This window comes from Trichosurus vulpecula, chromosome 5 (assembly GCF_011100635.1).
Source record: "Trichosurus vulpecula isolate mTriVul1 chromosome 5, mTriVul1.pri, whole genome shotgun sequence".
NCBI lineage: Eukaryota > Metazoa > Chordata > Mammalia > Diprotodontia > Phalangeridae > Trichosurus > Trichosurus vulpecula.
In genome coordinates, this window is record NC_050577.1 from 212,970,532 (window position 1) to 212,992,066 (window position 21,535).

Sequence of the window (21,535 nt, forward strand, 5' to 3'; positions counted from 1 at the left end):
ATCTGGAGCAGCTCCGCACACAGAGCACTCTCCTAGCCTAGAGATTCGTCCCATCGGCCTTTTGGACTCTCCTGGCTTGGAAATTTGCCTCACTCAGACTGCTCGCAGTTTCTAACTCTCTCAAATCTGCTCAGATTCACTTTTTTATAGGAATCTGATAGAACTTGTGAGAAACCTCCAGCAAGATGCTGTTTTCACGCGGCCATCTTCATTTATCTAATTTCTAACTGACTTCATACTAAACTTAAGCTTTGTATGAATCTGGCTATACAATTTATTAACTGCTTCTCTTTAAAGTCCCTCTGAACTCCTTTTCTGGGCCCACCTATAGCACCAATGATTCCTAGGGTCCCTCTTCTGTCTTCTTTCCCAAAGCTTGTTCTAGTGAGTGTGCTCTGCCTACCTCAAGCTTAATCTTTCCTTTTCTGCTACTTGCTGCAGCTACTTTCCAAGACACTACTCCAAACCCCTTTCTAATGACAGTATCAATCTTGGATTCAAACCTAAAATTTAGGAAAATCACTCTGACAGCTATGTGGAGGCAAGGAGACCAATTAGGAGGCCATGATAATAATTCAGGCAAGAGATGATGAATGGAGAGGGAGGGGGATGAATACAAGAGATATTATGAAGATAGAAATGACAATACTTGGCAACTAATTGGATGAAAAGTGAGGCAGAGTGAATGTCAAGGCTGACTGAGGTTGTGGATCTGGGTGACTGAAAAAAGGGAAGTGAGGAAGAAGGGAGAGGAAAGTGAAAGAGTTTTCTGTTTTGGACATGTTGAATTTGAGAAGCCTTTGGGATAGCCAATAGGTAGTTGGTGCTGCTATACTGAGCTCAGACTCAGTGGCCAAGAGATGACAGTCGCAGAAAGTCTCAAAAATACAGCCTCAAAATATAGACTTGTTTGGTGACTGGCTAGTCAATGAGCTTCAGGAGAAATGGATCAGGGGTTCAGGGGTGAAGGCATGACTTCCATGGCCCAGAACAAGGGACCTATAGGAGAGGGGGAAGGAAGCAACTGCTAAGTCAGTGGAAAAAAGGCAACAGTCCAGCAGAAGAATCTTTGGTACCAAGTAGAGAAACATCTCCCTCACCTAGAGACTAACAAAGTCCTTAAGGACAAAGGTGGAAGTGTAGTTTGGCTCAAACCAGAGGACCCAAGGGTCCATGACTAGAAAGAAGACTGAGACAGAGGGAAGGGACCAAGAATCTTATCACACTTAGTGGTTGGGCCACCTGAGTATATCTCAGGCTCAAGTCTTGGACTCAAGTATGATGAGTTTGGTTACAAGATCTAGAGCTGAAAGGAACTATAGAGATCATTTAGCTTGATCCCTTCATTTTGCACATGAGGAAATGGATAAGAGTGAAGTGAAGTCATCTAAGGTCATGCTGGACCTAAGCAGAAGAGCAAGGATGTTTCTTGTCCTCCCTCCACCACTCCAGTCAAGACGCTCTACAATGCTATTTTTTTCCTCAGCATGCTGCATCTTCTCTGCACCCACACAGCCATGACCCTGGCTCAGGCCCTCATCCCTCTCACCTGAACAGAAGTTTTAACAGCCTTCTCACCATTCTCCCTGAGTCAGGTCACTCCCCTTAGCAAAGCATCTTCCACTCTCAGCTACCAAGGGGATCCTCCTAGAGCTCAAGTCTGACCATATCACAGCACTTACCTGATCAACCCCAATGGCCCCCCAGACCTCTAGGATCAACTCTTAGCTCCTCGGTTTGGCATTTAAAGCTCTTCACCTCTTCCCATGTTTCCAGCCTTCACATACCTCCTCTATTCCATGCACTCTCCAGCCCTGCCAGCCCAACCTGCTGGCTGTCTCCTTCCAAAACACTCCCACGTCCCATCTTGGTCAGGCCTCTGCAGTGGTTGTCCTCCATGCCTTGTATGTTCTCCCTTCTAACCTGCCTCTTCTAGTACCTCACCCTTCCTTTAGAGACTCAGCTGAAGTACCACCTCTTGCAGCTGCTAGTACCTTCCACCTCTAAGGCTACCTTCCATATATTCAGGGAGTAGCAAGGTAGCACCATAATGCATACAGCACTGGACATGGAGTCAGGAAGACCCAAATTCAAGTCCAGATTCAGATGCTTACTAGCCATGTGACTCTGGGCAAGTCATTTAACTTTTGTCTATCTCAATTTCTTCATCTGTAAAATGGGGATAATACCAGCACCTACTTCCTAGGCTTGTTGTGAGTTTTATTCATCTTGCATGTACATGATTTATTCCTCTATTAGGATATAAGCTTCTTGAAGGCAGGGCCTGTTTTTGCTTTTGCTTTGTAACTCTAGCACTTATCATACATAGTACCTAACACGTATTCATTATTTAACTTTGTTTTTTTTTTACTTCAAATCCAGTTGTGTTCCAGTAAGACAATACAGCTTAGAGAAAAGGACACAAAAACAAACTAGATTCACACCAGCTAAAGGCAATCTCTACCCCAATTTTAGTAAAGTTACCATAGGATTTCCGTGGCTCTATAAAGTTATCAGTTTCCATGCTTTTTGTATAGTTTTATTTCTTAAGGGTTTCAGAAAAAGTTACTTTTGAAGAAGTCCAATCTTCCCTCTGAACTATAGGAAAAAGAATTCATTTAATCCTAGATAGGATGGGATAGTGCACCCAACATGAGCTTTGGAGTCAGAGGAACTGAGTTTAAATCTTGGCCCTATTACATACTAACTCTGTAACCTTGGTCAAATCACAAGTACTATGAGGCTCAGTTTTCCCATCTGAAGAAAGGGAGGAAGGACTAGGTGACCCAAGGTCAAATTCTAGTATGGAGAGAGGGCAGGAACAAGCAGAAGTTAGGAGTGCTACCAGAAGGGGGCAGCATTGGCTCCTACACATACGAGTGTGTAAAAAAAGCAAAGTAGGAATTGATGTTTCATGAGTCTGTACAGAAGAATTAGCGCTGGGAAGAATGAATCGCTAGCCTTGGAGGCCTCAAGATTTCATGCTCTTGACAGTCTTCAAAACATCAGGGTGCACACCTTCTATTATTATCTTTTGGTATCCCCATCCCAAAGGACTTTCTGTTTCCACATCTCACTACTAATTTTCTTCCCTTCAACCCCATAAACCTTACTCTTTCTCTGGCCTGGCTCTTCCTACCTTCCAAGAGAACAATAAAGTAACTAATGAAGTGAATGCACTGAACTAATATGTTAAGGAGGAGGAGGTTTTCTGGTTTCCATTTCCTTGTTCATATATGTGCAATCTAACAAATGATCTTCTGGATGCAAAATTATTTAGTCTTTTTCCTGTAATATAGGTATTTACAGAATCACAGATATAAAGATGGAATGAACCTCAGAGGTCACCTATTCCAACTCCCTCATTTTACAGATGGGGAAACTGGATCTAGGCAAGTGACTCACCCAAGGTCACACAGGTAGCATCAGAGGTAAGAGGTGAAAGCAGGTCTTCTGACTACAGATTCAGTGTTCTTTACACAGAACCACTGGGCTTCATTTTAAATAAATACAAAAAAGAGTATAGATGAGGTTGGGCAATGTCTCTCCTTTTTTCTGTTCTGTCTCTTCTCTCTCTTCTCCCTCCCCTACCCCCCACACATTCTTCAAAAATAGTTGTATTATGAGAATATGATAAAATTACTCTTTCCTTCAAAGGTTCTACGGGAGGCCAAGGCATGGCAGTGGCAAACTTAGAATCCCAGAGAGAGATGATGGGGGTCATCCAAATGCGATCTCCTGGAAGACAGTGGCCATGTTTGTTAGCACTTGTCACTATCCCTTGCACACAAAAAGTGCTAAATATACCACTTGACACGTGGTGATTGCATCTGAGGAGCTGACCCCTTCCAGTGTCCTCAAACTAGATGGGCAGATAGCCGGGATAAGTGTGTGGGGGAAGAAGTGACTCACCTGGCCCCACAGCAGCTCTCCAATCCCAAGGAAAAGACACCAGAGCCACTGGCTCAAGGAAAGGTTTGTGCAGCTAAAGGCTTGGCCCCCGATTTCCACTATCACGATCTGTGAGACAAAAGAGACATGGCCAGAGCAGAGGTGAGTGGCTGAATAATGGCAGCTCTTGCTTGTATAGGACCTTCCATTTCCAAAGTGCTTTCCTTTCCATAACCTTCTAAGACAGGAAGGTAGGTCATGGAAGCATTCTCATCATTTTAGAGATGACAAAGCTGAGCCTTAAGAGAGGAGAAGTGATTTGCTTATGATCACATAGCTAATAAGTGACAGAGCCAGGACTCGAGAAGACTGAGAAGTGAAATCAGCCAGTCCAATGCCTTCATTTTATAGATGAGTAAACCGAGGCTCAGAGAGTGACTTGCCTAACTAAGGTTACACAGGCAGAGTTTGAGCATAGTTCTTTTGACCTAAAGTGAGCCTTGTCATTGGAAAAAAAAAGTGCATGGGCTTAGGGTTAGAAGACCCGGCTTCAAAACCCAGTTCTGCTGCTCACTGTCTGTGTGACCTTGAGCAAGAAAGTCACTTACCATTCTGGATTTTATAGGATCAACAGGATCATAGCTTTAGCACTGGAAAGGAGGGGAGAAGGCCACTGAGTCCTTACAGATAAGGGTACTGAAGCTTGGGGTCACAAAGTTAGTAGGTGGGCAAAGGTTTCAACTCATTCTACCTACTACATCACCCTGTCTCTGCTTCAGTTTCCTCATCCGCAAAATAAAGGGGCTAGACTAGGTGACCTTTAAGGTTCCTTTAACTTACGATCCTCTAAGTCCCAGTTGTTGTGGGCAACACTGTCTGGCTTCCTTTCCAGGTCTACCACAAGCACATCAGCCATACACCCTATAACTAGTACACAAAGACGTGTTTCAAGTGACCAGAGAGGAAAGAAAAGAGGAGAACAGTGGGACAGATGGAGATTCAGAAAAAGGAGAGCTTTGCCTTTTGGGAATTTCAGGTTTATTGGGGGAAAGGCAAGACACAGACACCATGCACACATGTGCAAGCTGTGCATGCACACACATATGATACAGAGGGATGAGGACAGTTCTAGCAGTGGCCAGGGAGAATTCTCATGATGGGTACTATGGAGATGCCAGTCAATAGGATAACTTCACCTGGCTTTGAGTACTATGAGATTTCCTGTGGGAAATCATACTCACACCCTCACCCCCAGCTCTCTCCAACCAGTTTAACACCCAAGGACATAATGAGAATCAGGACCCTGGAAATCCATGTCACTGACACAGGGAAAACGGAGAGGGAAGAAGCCTGCCTTTGTATTCCCAGAGCAAAGAAAGACTGTTAAAGATGGGATCTCAGAGAAAGGTATGGTATGGGTGTTATCCAAGTCAAGTACAGCCCTCTTACCTATGATACTAACTCTATTTCCTTAGAGACTCTTGTTCTTTCCCTTGATTAGCATGATAACAATGGCAGCAGCTTCATGTTACTGTTAAATCTCATTGCATTGTTGTGCTTTGTACTTACTTGCAAGATTAATTTTCCATTTCCACAATGATGGACCAACACCAATATCAAGGAAATCTACAAAGTTTTTAACCCCCAGCCCAAGCTGCATTTACTGCTCACATTCTGTATTAGGTTCAGAGAGAATATGGAGTCCCACATAAAGGATGTCCCACCTTCAGCCCCACACCACCCTGGGTGGCCTCTTGCCCTTCCTGCTCTCTTCCTGGGACTCTGTCCAAACTTTGTCTTACCTGGGTGATAAATGTGCCAATCACCACACTACAGAAGATGGGGTTACGGTACATGCCTTCAAAGACATTCCTCTCACCATGGATTTTTCGGGCATTGATTTCATTGAAGAGCTGCATTAGGACGAAGGTATTGAATACAATGGTATAATGTTGGGAGGGTGGGGCGTTTAAGGGGGCTTTTCTCCCACTGTCGATGTCAAAGAACTTTTCACCTAGGTAGGGAAGACAAGATAAGGTTGGGAGGGGGGTTAGGAGAAACCGTGGGATCGTAGGACCCTCGTTGCCAAGAAACAAAATGCCTTGCCCACTCCCCACAGTCTAGCTCTCTGGGGCCTCCTTTCCTAACCCCTGCCTTGGCTCACCAACAAAAAGAAGGGTAAAGACGATGCAAAGCTGGTAGATTGCGTGTCCCAGGATATTTTTCATCATAGTCTTGGAGATCAGTGGCTTATCGCGGCCATAGGGTTGTCTCAAGAGCAATGCCTCTGTGGGTGGCTCGGTAGCCAGGGCAAGGGAGGCAAAAGTATCCATGATCAGGTTCACCCACAACATTTGCACAGCTTTCAGTGGGGAATCCTAGCAGGAAGAAAAGGATTTCCCTTTTCAACTTTTTTTTCCATAAACCTTTCCCCTTCTTGGGCCCTATTCTTCCTTCTATCCCTACTCCCTGAAACAGAAGCAGCACTGGACTTTGATGGTTGGAGACTGGAACCAAGGTCTAGTCCACACACTTCCCAACCAGTGAGCATGGACAAGGCATCTGTTACGTTGCTGAATCTCCATTTGCCTACTACACGTAAGATGGGGTTGATGTTCTTCTAACTGCCTTCACTACATGCTTTTACTACATTGCTATGAGCAAAGTGCTTTGTAAGGAGTAAACTGTTCAATCATAGTAACTCCTGTTTATAATTAGTGGAGTTCTTCACCAAGACATCTGAAGGATAGCAGATGTCACAGAAGTGACCTGGGCTTCTCATCTGCCCTAGCAGCACAGTGCTCTCCTTTATTCTTCTTAGCTGCCATACTTCCCATTTCCCATCCACCTTTTGACCCATCCCCCAGACTGAGCTTCCTCATTGCACCTGGGTGAAACAGGCCCCAATGAAGGCCACAATCACAGCCACCACATTGACAGTGAGCTGGAACTGCAGAAACTTGGAAATGCTGTCATAGACGTTTCGACCCCACATCACTGCCTTAACAATGCTGGTAAAGTTGTCATCTGTTAGAATGATGTCTGATGCCTCCTTTGCCACATCTGTACCTGCAATGCCCTGTGGGGGAGATGAGAGACAGAAGAAAAAGGGGACAGTGAAGGATTGGAACAGGACAACCTACCACAGCGCAATCAGGACCCTTGTTGTGTAGAAGTAGAGAACAAGGCAGGAGACTTGGCTTTTAGACCAAATGTGTGCCTTTAGGCAAGTCATCTTATTTCCAGGTCCTCCTTTTCTCATATGTAAAATGTTGGTGTTGGACTAGATAGTCCTTAATTTCCTTCCAAGCTCCAACATTCTATAATTTTGGGAATCTATAGACTCACAGTCCAGTGGCAAGGTTCCAATCCCCCAAAATAGGTACTAGCTGTATGACTTTGTCTGTTCATTTCTCTGGGCCTCAGTTTATTCATCTGTAAAATAAGGAGGTTGGACTTTATGACCTCTAAGTTCCTTTTCCACCCTAAATCTATATGATCCCATGAAACCCATCTGACAGAACCAGGCACTGACACCAGAGGGCGCACCGGGCACACATATAATAGTACCTGAGCCAGGACAAGGAGGACACGGTCTCTCCAAAAACCTGGAGAGTTCCTTCATCCTGGTAGACATCAGCCAGTAGGTTAATGAGCATTTGTTAATCCCCAGGTACCAGGCGATACAAATACAAAGAATGAAATGATCCCTACTAAAAATGAGCTTCCATTATAATGGAAAAAGGAAAAGAAATGTTGTCCATTCTCCAAAGGGGAAGATCAAGGCCTGAACAATGGATAAAATTAGTAGCGAATTTTGCCCATTACAGACGTGTGATAGGTGCTAGGGATACAAAACTGAAACGGAAGCTCTTTCCCTCAAGTTCACATTCTAGGGAGCATAGGGAGCAATGGGGACAAAAAAGAGATTCAGAATGCCTTAGGAAAAGGGACAGAACACCCAGCTGTGTGTGGAGGGAGGGTCAGGGAGGAGGAGGGGAGAATCAGGGCAAGTTTTTAAAAAGCCCAGGTGATGGAACCTTTGGCTGAGCCTCAGAAGGACTAGCAAGATTTGGAAAGGGAGTGTATTCCAGGGAGAGGGAAGATCCTGTGTACATGCAGAGTCAGGAGACAGGAGGTCAGTTTGGCCACAACATAAAGTAACAGGAAATAAGCTTGGAAGGCAGGCTGGAGTTAATAATATGCAGACCCTTACATGCACAGTCCTAAAACAAGCAATTTGTGTTTTATTCTCTAGGCAATTGGAAGCCCCTGAACTTTTCTGAGCCTCTCAGACTCATGCCTCTAGAAGGATATTTCAGTAGTTATATCAAGGTAGATTAGAGTGGGGAAAGCCAGGAAAACCAGGCAGATGGCAATCAGTAATCCAGGTGGCAGTAATGAGCGTCTGGACTAGGGATGCTAAGAGTGTGGCCAGATGGCATGGAGGTAGACCTGGTAGGCCTTGGCAACTGATTCTGTTTGGGCAGTGACTCAAAATGAGGAAAAGAGACGGAATGGTGAAAGCAGAAAGCTATTAATCAATTCAGGAATAAACTCAGGCCACCTCCCCCCTCCTTTTACTTTTTGCTTGCTAATCAGACTAGATCATCAGTTCATTGGTCTCCCCAGTGCTTTTTGCTTGAGGGCTACATTCAGGAATATGAAAGAGTGAAGGAAGTCCCTGGTTATATGTGTCATGCATGGCCACTTACACTTTATTTTCCTTCCCCACCAGCACCACTCTAGTCCAGACTCTCTTCACTTAACCCATCATAAGACTGCTTACAGTCTGTTCCCTCCAATCTGCCCTGCACACTAGAGGTGTCAAACACACAGCCCACATGAACTACCAAAATGTAATTGGGAAAAATGTAACAAAATAAGTAAAATTACAATAGAATATAGGTAATGCTCATATTTGGTTTTCTAAGTTAATAAATGGCCCACAGAGATTCTTATGTATGGTCTCCTACCCCACCTCCTACTTCTATTTGAGTTTGACATCACTGCCAGATCATTCCACAAGTAAGAGAAAGCCAATGGAGAGTTATGAATAGAGAAGTGATATGTGGAAAGTAAATGTCTCATGAAACTTGAAGAACAAAGGCCTGAGCCTGACATTCAAGATCCTCTATACATTGACCCCAGTTGGTAACCTAACCTCTCATTTTTCGTCACCTTTTCCACTCAAGCAGGCTAGTCTCTCAAATATGCTTGCCTGTCCACTCTTTTATCTCATCATTTATTTCTCTGCCCTCCCACTACTTCTCCACTAATTCTGAAGGCCCTGATCCAGTGAGTCACTTTTTCACTTAACTTGACCTTCAGTAGAACCCAGTTATTGCCTCTAGTCATCCTTTGTACTATTAGCATTCTTCTTACCAACGTGCCTTTATTTTCCCAACTAGAATGTAAGCTCCTAAGAACAGAGACTCTCTTATACTTGGTATTTACCATGATGGCTAGCAGAAGCTGGGCATTCAATGATTCATAAATGCTTGTGGGATGAATGAATTCGTATACAGTGTCATCATGAACACACAGCAGGGCTTGCTTCTAGGTGAATCACAAGTTGAAATGATTGTTTTTGCTCCATTGGGAGCTGACCTTTCTGAATTGCACTCCAGTTTTCTCTACTCCACATCATATGGTAGAGGGAGAGCCAGGGAAGAGCCTGAAAGGGGGGGGGGGTGAGGAGACATGAAGTGGCAAGGACACCAGAAACCTGCGATGGCTTCTAGTTTGGAGAACGCAGTTTGAGCCAAAGAGAGAACTGGTTACCATGGCAAAGCCGACGTCTGCTTTCTTCAAGGCTGGCCCATCGTTGGTACCATCCCCAGTAACAGCCACCACCTGCCGGTGTTCCCCCACAGTGCTGTCAATGATACCTGTAACACACATGTGCTAAGTACAAGAGTCATAAGTGATCTGCCTATCCCCATCCACCAAGTCTTTTTTGGGTGTCTCACCCCGGCCCTCCTTTTTTAGTCTTCTCGTCCCTTTCTTCCCTATGTGTCTTGGACTTTTCTGTGGCCATACCCTGACCAGCATTGCTGTGGTAGCCTTAAGGCCTGAAAAATCAATGGGGCCCCGGAGCACGACATTCTCTATTAATCTTCCCTTGTTTGAAGCCTACGCATTTGCCATATGTGCCCCAGTAGACTAAGAGCTTCCCAAAGGTGGACAGTATGTCTTTTTCTTGCTGATTCTCCCCTTAGCAGAGGAATCTGCCACCAAATGGTGCCTGGGACAGAGGTCTGACTTCCTGCTGCAGCTCATACCCACCATGCTCTTGGATTTACATAAGCCTGCATCAACAAGTCTCACCTTTCACCAGCGTGTGCTTGTCCGTAGGGGATGATCGGGCCAGCACTCGAAGCTTGGGCCATATCTTGTCTAGCTCCTCCTGCACCACCTGTCAACAATGAGCAACCCCAACCCACATGGGACAGTCAAGGACGAAGGGGACTCCCCGCAAAATCCCTTAACTGCAGAGCACTCAGTTTTTCCTGGGCTAGAACCCAAGCCTTCTACTATACCCTGGGAACCCATAGTCCTTTGCAAAATCCAGGGTACTCTGACTTTCAAAAGCAATGGTAGAATCAACCAGACTGTCCTCTCCAATCTGGGGATCAGGTAAATAGATGCTCATCCATTTTCATCTTTATTCTAGCACCTTGCCTCAAGTCCCAGAATCTCTGGGGTCCCAGCACCCACCTCACCCTTCTCATTTCGGATACGTTGGTTGAACTCTTTGCCCTCTAAGCACAGGAAGTCTTCACCAGGAGTCAGGATGCCACACTTGGTGGCAATAGCTCGAGCTGTGTTGATGTTGTCTCCTGTCACCATTCGGACAGTGATGCCAGCCACTTTGCACTTGTGGATGGCTGCAGGCACCTATGGAAATATATGGGGGAGAGGGAGAGAAGATGAAGAGAAGGTAGTAGTTACACCCAGTGAAGTAAGGCACTTCTGCTCAGGGGCATCATGGGGAGAAGAGGCCCTGATGCCCTGGACCTCACCCACTCTCCCTTTTCTTGCCTGGAAGTCATTTCTTTACCACCCCCTCTAGCAGCACCAGCATATTCAGCACAAGCTTAATTCTTTTCACTGCTCCTTGGTACCAGCTTTCCTCTGCACACCCAATGTCATAGAAGAGACCTGTATTTAATCTTTCTTGTGATAAGCAATAACAGCAACAGAAACAATGGGTAGCATTTATATAGTGCTTTAAGGTTTGCAAACCACTCTGAATATATGAGTTCATTTGATCCTCACAACAACCTGGGACATTGAGTGGTATTATCATCCCCATTTTACAGATAAGGAAACTGAGGTTGACAAAGGTTGAGTGACTTGCCCAGGGTCACAGAGCTAGAAGGTGTCAGAGGCCAAATTTGAACTCAGATCTTCCTGACTCTTCTATTCTATTTAGCTGCCTAAGCGGGAGACTCATGAATTAAGGTGGACAAGGCAGAAGTGAAGCTGGTACCCAGGCCCACTAGTAGGATTCAGCTTAGCCTATTTTCCATCATTCACACAGCAAAACCAATAAAACCTAGCCTTATTCACTACTCACCAACGCAACCTATGTCATCTTCAATATTCATTAGTACCTTCTGTGATGACAGCAGATATAAGATTACCTCTTCTTAAAGAATGGGGAAAAATAGGCCAAGAAAGAGGTGGATGAGATGGTTAATTTGAGTAAGATCACATGGCAAAAAAGAGAGCTAGAATCAATGTCACTGTGACACGCTGGGACCTTCATCACTAGGTCATACTAAATAAAAAGGTCAATAGCTATCTGCAAGACTCCTTCTCCCTCAGCGAGGGCACAGGTCTTACCTCTGGGCGCACAGGGTCTTCAATGCCAACTACAGCGATGCAGGTCAGCTTAGAGAGGATCATATGTTCATCTTCCCAGGCAGGCTCCTCCTCAAAGTCTCGGTAAGCGAGACAGATGGTCCGAAGCCCCTCACAGGCCATCTTCTCAATCACTTTGCGTGCCATACTATCACGTTCTGCAGGGCTGAACATCTGTGGGTTCCCATTCCTGTCAAGGATCCAGAGGCACCTGGCAAAAAGGTGGAGTCAAGTGGTAGCATCCCATAAAGTTTGGCTCTATGGATATTTATCCTCTACAAAAGTCTTATTCTAGTTTCCTTATTGGGACATGGAAGTAATCCTAGGTTCTCAAAGCCATTGCCAGGATGAGAGCTCTAAGTTTTACTAAGCTGGCCAGCAGACAATGGGCATAGTCTAAGAAGAGTCCACACAAGAGACTGTACCCGCTGTCTGCTGCCCAGCTTAGTAAGAGCTACTTATCATCAGCAGTTTGGCTATGAGGTGACCCACAATGGCCAGTTCACAATCTGCACTGGAGGAGGGAGTAGCTGAGATCACCGCTATTCAAGTATGGCCATCTGTATCAATAAGTGTCACTCTCCGGGTCAGTTCCTCATCTGGACACCTCTGGCAGTCTGGGGAAACCTATGGACCCTTTCTCAGAACCAAATTTTTAAATCATTGAAGGAATGATCAATTTTAATTCAAATACCATGAAAATAAAGATGGAATTGTTTCCTCATCCAAGTTCATGGATCTCATGGATCCCCTGAAATTTATCTGTGGATCCCCTTGGGGCTCTATAGACTCCAGGTCAAGAGCCCCCCTACTCTACAGACTCTATCTGGATAGAAGCTGTCCAGGTAGTAAACCACGGACCTATGATTGTGGGCTAGTCACAGAGGTGAATATCCTTCTCTATGTATGTGTTCTTCCATGTCTGTCTGTGTCTATCAAAGACAGTTTCTTTGGATTCATTTGTTGTTTTGAAGCCTCAGTTCCATTTCTGATTAAATAAATCCCCAGAGAGTTGGCTACATAAACTAATTTGTTGCTGGTGCTGCAGTTACATAATCAATCTTTAAAGATTTGCTTCATGAAGTGCGTGCAAGAAATGTCCACAGGATCATGAAGTATCAGGGCTGGAAGTGACCACTGAGTGCAATACCCCATTTTATAGGTGAGGAGACTAAGGCCTAGAGAGACAAGTAACTTGCCTAATGTTGCACAGGTAGTAGACTGCAGAGCTTGGCTCTGAACACCTAGAAGCTAAACTCTTGTCTTCAGACCCCCAATCCTGGGCCCTGTAAGCCTTCTAAGACAGCTTTCCTCAATATTTTGAATTCCTCTAGGCTCTCTCCTCCTCCCACCCCCCTACAAGGTACTAACTGGAGTGGCTCAGAGTGATTTTATAGCCCAAGCCAGACAGTTAGGAAGAGAAACACATTACCAAGGAGGAAAAAAAGAAATCACAATGAGTTCCAGAAAATGTTTCTTGGAGGTTTGGGCTGATCTGTACTCTTTTCCTTCTCTTTTAGTATCAAAGAAGAGAGCTATATTGATGTGCTGGAAAGAACACTGGTCTTACACTCAGATCTAAATTAGAGGCCAGGCTTTGACATTGATAAGCTTGTGACCCTGGGCAAGTCACAACCTCTGAGCCTTAGTTTCTTAATGTGTAAAATAGAATAATATGTTATCTACTTACCTAACAGAGCTATTGTATGGAAACTTCTTTGTGATTCTTTAAGGAATATATAAATGTGAATGAGGTCTTTCTCTTTTTTGGGGGGGGGGCAGGGTGGAGACACGAAGAGGATCCAAACTTGCGATTTCATTAAATTGGACACTTCTGATCTAGATATTCCTTCCCCAGTGCAGACTGACAACCTGTTTTCTACTCAGTTTTAAAGAATCATTATTAGGAGGTGCTTTCTTGTGGTCATCTTTGCTATCCTTCTCTAGTCCCTGCTCTGACCTGGGGCAGGAGAACCAAGAGAGGCTAGGATAGAAAAAGACATTCCTGATATCCCCCCAAGTAGGTGGCATTATCAATAACAGTGCTCATTAGGGTAGATTCTCTGTTTTATATAAAGAGGGAGTGGGGCCAAAGAGAATTTCCCTTTGTAATTAAGCTTTTCTTATCAGTGAAAGGAAAGAGAATTCCTCCTTACTAGAGAGTAATCTAAAGGACTCTTAGAAGAGGGATTGTGCTACTCCTTGTAGAGAGGTTCTGGAAATCTAAGAGGAGGCAGTGAAGTATATGAGTGGAAAGGAGGGGAGAGGCAAGGGCTGCTGCTCATGACCGTACCATCGGAGACATCCCTACTTTCAATCCACTGTACTCTTAACCAGGGTTCAGCTTAGGTGTCCTCTCATAAAGGGACTGTATCCAGTGTGGGAGAGGTTAGGATAACAGTGCTAAAAACCTTGGCTTCCCCCTAACTCAGGGCTTGTTAACCTAGGTAGGACCTATGGATAGACTTCAGGTGGTCCATAAACTTGGATGGGTAAAAAATGACAAATATATATATATGTGTGTGTGTGTGTGTATATATATATGTGTGTGTGTGTGTATATATATATACATATACATATACATATACATACATATACATACACACATATATATATGTATGCATGTATGGATATATGTATGCATATATATATTTCAAATTTGGAATCCTCTGTATTTTATGATTTAAGAACATAATTATACCAAGAGGTTCACAGGCTTCGTCAGGCTGCCAAAGGGGTCTACGACACCAAGAAGGGTGAAGAACCCCTTGTTTAGTTCCTATCTTTCAAACTCTTGCATCTTATCTTACTTCCTTTTTCTGTGCCCTGATGGGGCTGGAGGGTGGGGTTGTGAGAGGAGAGGGGAACAGTAGGGAGGGCTCTCTCCATTGAGCAGATGAACCTAGAGAGGCGCAGTGCCTTAAATGTAGCCACATACCAGTTTGGAATGGAGAGAGTCAGTGTAGATATTCCAGCTGCCCAAAGGCTAGGATAAAGCTCTATGGAAGGTTTGCTGGAGGGAGGGCCTTGTCAAGTAGACTATGGGATGGCTCACTTTTTCAGGAGGATCTCTGAGGCCCCCTTGCTGTACATTCGAAAAGTTCCATCTGGCTTCTGGATAACTGTGCTCATTGATTTGCGTGATGAATTGAAGGTGTAGACTTTGTAGAATGTCTCCTCTGGCACCTCATTCCTTATTGCCTGGTAGTCGTGTTTCAGGTCTTTGACAAAGCCCAGGAGGCCACACTCTGTCTTGTTGCCCACCTGCCGAGGAAGCCCTCCCTCCTTCTCTGGAGGCTGAAAAAGAAAGAACATGGAGGCTAAATGAGAAGCTCCAAACTAACGGGGAGGGGGAAAAAGGCAACCAAAGGTACCTGGAATGATCATTAGTTTCCCGGCAGACCAGCTGGCTGGTCACTTCTCAACTATGGAACCTGTTTTTTTAGGGTAGTGAGGGATGGGAAACAAGAATACAAGTGGCCTGAACCCCCACACAGATTGCCTAGCCCGCTCTGGAAAAGGTCTCACACTCTCCTTTATTTTTTGGGTAAAGGGGAGTATCTATTGTCTGCTAGTGAGACTTTCTCTGCTATGAGTGCAAGTATCTCTTTCCCAAAAGGTTGTTTCTGCTTGGGAACTGATAGGTACCTAAAGGGCCCATGACTCCTTTCATACATCCATATTTCCTAAACTCATCCCATAAGTCTTCACATGTTATGTTTAGGACTGATATATCATAATGCAAGGGAAAGAATGCAGGATTTGGAATCAGAGGACCTGTGTTTGAATTCTGATCCTGCTACTTACTAGAACTGTGACCCCAGGCAAGTCACTTAACCTTTTCCTGGTTTGCCTAGGGATTTAGAGATTCCCTTCCTTATACACTCAAGACCTAGAGTCACGGGAGAGCATACCAAGATCTTGGATGTGTAGGCACTATTGATGGAGATGCCATTGACAATGAGGTCCAGGGTATTGGGTGCAAGGACATCTGGGCTGGGGACCTTCTTGAAGTGAGTGTCCCCTGTGAACACCTGCACTACTGTCATGCGGTTCAAAGTCAGCGTGCCTGTCTTGTCTGAGCAGATGGCCGTTGCATTCCCCATGGTCTCACAGGCATCCAGGTGACGCACAAGGTTATTATCCTTCATCATTTTCTGCCAGAAGAAGAGAATTGTGAGAATTGGCAGAACTTGTCTAAGTAGAGAAACTGGAAGGCTGGTGACTTCCATTTCAAACCTATCCCCTTCTCTCCTATTTACTAACCTTTTTCTCTGAATAAAAAAAATCCAAGACAAATTTTGTAGGTTCTATTAAGAACCAAAGTCTTTTGGAGATGTTGAAATGATGACCAAATAGGATAAGTGTCCCTCTGCTGTATTTCATCTAATGCTCTGAGGGAAAGGGAGGTAGGCACGTTCTCTGTCCTGAGGGAACAGGACCCATCCCCAGAGCCGATTTGTATTGTTAGAACCCTCCCTTCCCCTCAGTGTTCTACAGGAAGGAAGTATGAAGACCGTACTTCACCTTGACAGAATAGGCCAATGAGATGGTGACAGCCAAAGGCAACCCTTCTGGTACAGCCACTACAAGCACTGTGATCCCAATGATGAAGAACTTGACAAAGTACTGGATGTAGATGGGGATGCATTCCGTGTTCAAATTCTGACCTTGCACCACAAATGTGTTGATCACAAAGGACAATATCAAGACAAGAACTGTGAGTACAGACATGAAAAGACCTGTCCAGGAAATACAAACAACATTAGAATGAACTCAGAGAACCCTACTGGGAAATGAGGGACTCTGAACTGGGAGAGTCAAAACTTTTTTCTTTAGAAATCTGCCCTAAAACTCATTCCATTCACTTCGTAATGCAGCAATCTCTTCCTAGCCTTTCCCTTGGACATACTCTTCTGTGACTGCTGCTTTCCCTATTTCTGTTCATTACAGGTGGCTCATCCATTAGGATAAGTCCTTAGAATACAAAGACTAGTAGCTAGTACAGTGCTATGAATGCTGCAGGTGTTTTTATTAATGATTGCTGAATAAGGAGAAGAGCCTAATTCCTCACCCATAGTTATTTCCCTTAGTTTCTGATTTAAGTTTATGGGTATTCATCACAAACCTAACTTGCCTAGATAGAGCTGATCTCACTCTATGCCTCCAAACGGAACAATAGCTAACTATCATTTACATAGCCCTAACTCTCCCACAACAGGGACTGTGGATTGAAGAGTAAAATCCAAGACAGAAGAAATTAGAGGTAGAAGAAGTTTTAAGCAGGGGTCTCAAGTAGGTCAGCAGGAACTTTCTTAGAAAAAGACAGTAGCTATTTTTTACATGCTAATTTGTCCTTTAGGTGAGTGATTCCATGGCAAGGGTATAAGGTATCAGTAAGGCAAAGCTCAAGGATGATGTAAAGGGATGTGGGATGGTGAAAAGTCCCTGAAAGTATCTATTTAATGTTTTATACTTATGCATAATCATAAGGAACAAAGAAATCCATATCCGAGGCACCTAGTATAGGGCCCTGCACAGAGAAGGCCTTTGAGAAAAGCTGAAATAGGAAACTGACAATAAATTATATACAGACATGTTCAGTTCAAACCAATAATTTTCTTTCAACAAGTATTGATTAAATAGATGCCTTCTCTGCACCATTAGGTACTGAGGATACAAAAATAAAAGTGAGACGCAGATTCCCTCATTCTATTGAAACGGTGAGGGGCATTGTTGTTATTCAGTCATAGCCAACTCTTCTTGACCTCATTTGGGGTTTTCTTGGCAAAGATACTGGAGTGGTTTGTCATTTCCTTCTCCAGCTCATTTTACACATAAGGGAACTGAGGCAAATAGGGGTAAGTGACTTGCCCAGGGTCATACACCTACTATGTGTTTAAGGCTGGATTTGAACTCGGGATGATATCTTCCTGACTTCACGCCGAGAACTTCTATCCACTGCACCATCCAGTTGTTCCCCCCACCCACGCCAAAAAAAAATAAACAGGGAGGGATAAATAGCTACCCTGTTGATGACCTAGTCATGATCAAGACCCAAAGGGTATAAAGGTTAGAGTGACAATAGTGTAGATTTAAGAAATTCGAATGTAACCAGGATAAACATAAAAATGTCTCACATCTGAGTTTAAGAAAGACAGATTCAGTTGATGAGGTTATTTAAAACCTGCCATTTAATGATCAACTGCAGGAATAAGGCTAACATGTAGAAAAAAAAGCCTGGTGGGGAGAAGCACATATCAGTTGCCCAAAGATATTTGGACAAGTTAAATTTGTTCTCTCTGGCCCTAGAAGGTGGAACTAGTAGCCATGGGTAGAAGCTAAAGGGAAGCAGATTTTGGCTCAATAGAAAGGAATAACTTTTTAACAACTAGAGCTACATAAAAGTGGAATACGCCACTTTGGGAGGTGGTGAGTTCTCCATTACAGTGGCATCCTCAATGGATAACCACTTGTTGAGAATATCATAGATGGGATTCTGTTGAAGTACAGGCTGGATTAGATGTTTAAGATCAATCAATCAATAAACATTTGTTCAACTGGAGTCAGGAAGACGTGAGTTCAAGTCCAACCTACCTGTGTGACCCTGGGCAAGTGACTACATCTCTCAGTTCCACAGTTCCCTCATCTGTAAAAGTAGAGACAATAGTAGCACCCACCTCTCCCAGTCACTGAGAGGATGGAATGAGGTATTCGAAAAGCACTTTGTAAGCCTTACAATGTTATGTAAAGGCTAGCTATTACTATTATCAAAAACAGTAATAATAAAAACAAGTTAATTTTCAGACGGAAGTATTTGTAGCTGGGAGAACAGGAAAGATGCCATGTGGAAGGGGTCCCTGAACTAAGGCTCAGTAGATGGGGGTGAGAAGGTAGTGCTTTCCAAGCCAGTGCCAAGGCATAGAGATAGATTCCTTCTATATCTTCAGTGTTGTTGACTCTTTGAGTGGACTGGATGAGGTAGAGAAAGGAACATGGGGGCAGCTAAGTGGCCCAGGGGATAGAGCACCAACCCTGGAGTCAGGAGGTCCTGAGTTCAAATGCGGCTTCAGACACAACACTTACTAGCTGTGAGACCCAGGGCAAGTCACTTAACCCCAGTTACCTCACCCCAACCCAAGGCAGGAGTATGGCCAGAGAAAGACGAAGAGGAGGGAAGGAAGTATTTATTAAATGCCTCCTATGTGCCAGGCACTGTGCTAAGTGCATTACAAATACTATCTCATTCCATCCGTATAACAACCCTGGGAGGCAGGTGCTATTATTGTCCACATTTGACAGTTGAGGAAACTGAAGTTAACATAGGTTGGGTGACTTGCCTAGGGTCACTCAGCTACTAAGTGTCTAAGGCTGGAGTTGAACTCAAGTGTTCTTAACTCCTAGTCCAGGGCTCTGCCCACTGCACCACCTAAACTCCCTTCAGGCAGAGAGAGAAGTGGGAGCAAAATCTAGGGCCAGGACTTGGAAGGAGAAAAGTCTTTCCTTTTGATATACAGGGAGGCCACAGTAGAAAGTCAACCAAGGTAATGGAAAGCCAGCTGGAGAAACCTTCTGCTTGGGTACTAGCTCAAATTCTATTGCAGACAATTTATTTGGTAAAAATTTCCTTCAGACATCTCTCTCCAAGTACTCTGTTATCTCCCTCTATTCATGATCACGTACCAACCAAAAGAGTCCAATCTGCTAATTCTAACCTTATCTTCAAGGATTTTACAAGCTATATCCAATGGTACTGACAAGACAGAAGTAATATTTTAAAGACTTCATGTTAGCCTAAATCCCTGACTTCAGCTCACAACAGGGGAGATATTTCCTAACACAAAGAACTCTACCAATGCAGAATGGGCTGCTTTGGGACATGGTGACTTCTCTATCACATGAGAATGTGAAGTCAAGGCTGGATTATTACTAGGGGTTCCATCAGCCTTCTTCGGGCTGAAGTTCGATGAGCTGTGAACTTTTTCTTCAGAGGTCATATTCTTTGGTTCTCAGGTTTGGCTCTGAGGGCTCAGATGCACTCCAGAACCTTCTTTATTGGTGATAATTGCACCTCAGGGGAAGTGATGTCAATTCCAAAGGGCATTGGCAGTAGAGCTATCTCATCACCTTGTTCACAATAGACATTCAGGTTTCTGAGTTGGCCTGTCTGTGGTATGTGGGTGGGGAGAGTGGTAGAAGAAAGACTCATAGGATTTTCTACAGTTTTTCCTTTTCTCTCCCTTCTGCCCCAGCTGGCCCCCAGCCAGTTCAACCTACTTACCACCTTTCCCAATCTGAACAGCCAAGCGTGTCAGCTTGCCCTGTAGCACGGACTTTTCCTTGGTCACCTTCTTCTTCTTCTTCTTCTCTTCTTCCTCTATCCTTTCTTGGCTCTTCAGGGGCTGGATCTCTGGAGGCACACCATGTTCGGTCTTAGCTGGAACACACACAAATAGCAGGTTAACCAGAGTCTCGGGAGCACAGATGACTAGGCAGCTTAGGGCCAAGAAAGCAAGGCGCCCTTCTGCCTGTTTTGTTGAAACACAGGTTGGTGCTGGACAGCCAGCACCAGCTCTGGGACCTTCACCAATACTCTGAGGCCAGCCTGTCCCATCCCACCTGAGGGCTGGGTGTTTGAGTTCAGCCAATAGGGATTTTTGATCACATCATTTGGAGCAAGACACAGAGCAGGGCATAAGCCTCCCACACTAGCTCAGCATCCAGAATTGGATTTATTGTAGCATATTACTCTATTCATTTTAAATATGTGTGTGTGTATTTACACACATTAATGCAGTATAAAATTTCAAACCATCCTTCCAAGAAGCCAGGGTTCAGGATGGATGAACTCTGGAAATACAGAGTATGACTGAAATAGTAGGCAGTAGGCAAACATGCCAGGAACATTGGAATTTGGATTCTGTTTTGAAATGCTTCCCTCCCTCCCCACATACATGAAGTCATTAAAAAAAAAAACAAACAAGTAGGATCACAAAGCTGGGCATCTCCAGGCCCTTCCAATATAAGTTGGGGCTGGGAATGCTTGGTTAGCACCCCATGAGGGAAGGGAAACATAAAAGGAACCCTGGAGCCAAGTCCCTTACAAGGTAGTTGGTATGAGGGTTCCACTGGAAAAGCATAAGGGAGATAAAGAGAGAGAGAAAATACACACAGACCAGTTTGTTTTATTCATTTTTGAAAAGAGGTTTATAATAAGCCTAAAAATAAAGATAATCACTTCCTTTGAGCAGCCCTGGTTCTCTAACAAAATGACAGCTTTACTTTTAGATATCAATGTCATCTGGGCTGGAAAGGAAGGGACCTTTGTGAACTGTCTTGTCTTCCAGTAGAACCATCCCTGTCACCCTCCCTTTCTTCAGGCTCTACCCCAGTGACCATGTATATCGTGTCCCTTGGGAGAGGCTGCTTCTGCCATCAGACATAGACAGGACAGAGAAAGAGTGAAAACACAGCCACCAGAAAGAAAACGCACTTCTGACCAAGAGGAGAAAAACAAACTGTGGAAAGGAGAGAGACTGGGAGATATGGAGAGAGAAGTGCAAAGATCGGCTTCTCCACATACCACCTGGGAAGAACAGTGGAGAAGGCAGCCCACATCAGGAAAGAATATGGATGGAGCCAGGCCAGGAGAAGAGGAGGAGGGTGCAGTGAATGCACAATCCCTGCAGGGATAAGGGACCATCCTCTCCTGGGAATGAAGCACATCAGGCTGTAGAGCATAGAAGCCCAGTATCAAACTTGGGAAAAGGCCATT

The 21,535-nt window shown here is 44.4% G+C and overlaps 1 protein-coding gene across 1 annotated transcript in view; it reads right to left on the reverse strand.

Annotated features, from left to right (window-relative positions):
• LOC118851194 (plasma membrane calcium-transporting ATPase 4-like) overlaps positions 1-21,535 on the reverse strand; it is a 52,294-nt gene that overhangs the window by 14,286 nt on the left and 16,473 nt on the right. The window contains exons 7-18 of the mRNA XM_036760703.1: positions 20,042-20,197; positions 16,288-16,502; positions 15,675-15,917; positions 14,816-15,057; positions 11,743-11,971; positions 10,612-10,791; positions 10,222-10,309; positions 9,676-9,782; positions 6,779-6,970; positions 6,056-6,269; positions 5,694-5,905; positions 3,913-4,020 (exon numbers count right to left, since the gene is read on the reverse strand). Coding sequence (XP_036616598.1) covers positions 3,913-4,020; positions 5,694-5,905; positions 6,056-6,269; positions 6,779-6,970; positions 9,676-9,782; positions 10,222-10,309; positions 10,612-10,791; positions 11,743-11,971; positions 14,816-15,057; positions 15,675-15,917; positions 16,288-16,502; positions 20,042-20,197 — 2,186 coding nt within the window. The remainder of the gene's footprint in view (positions 1-3,912; positions 4,021-5,693; positions 5,906-6,055; positions 6,270-6,778; positions 6,971-9,675; positions 9,783-10,221; positions 10,310-10,611; positions 10,792-11,742; positions 11,972-14,815; positions 15,058-15,674; positions 15,918-16,287; positions 16,503-20,041; positions 20,198-21,535) is intronic.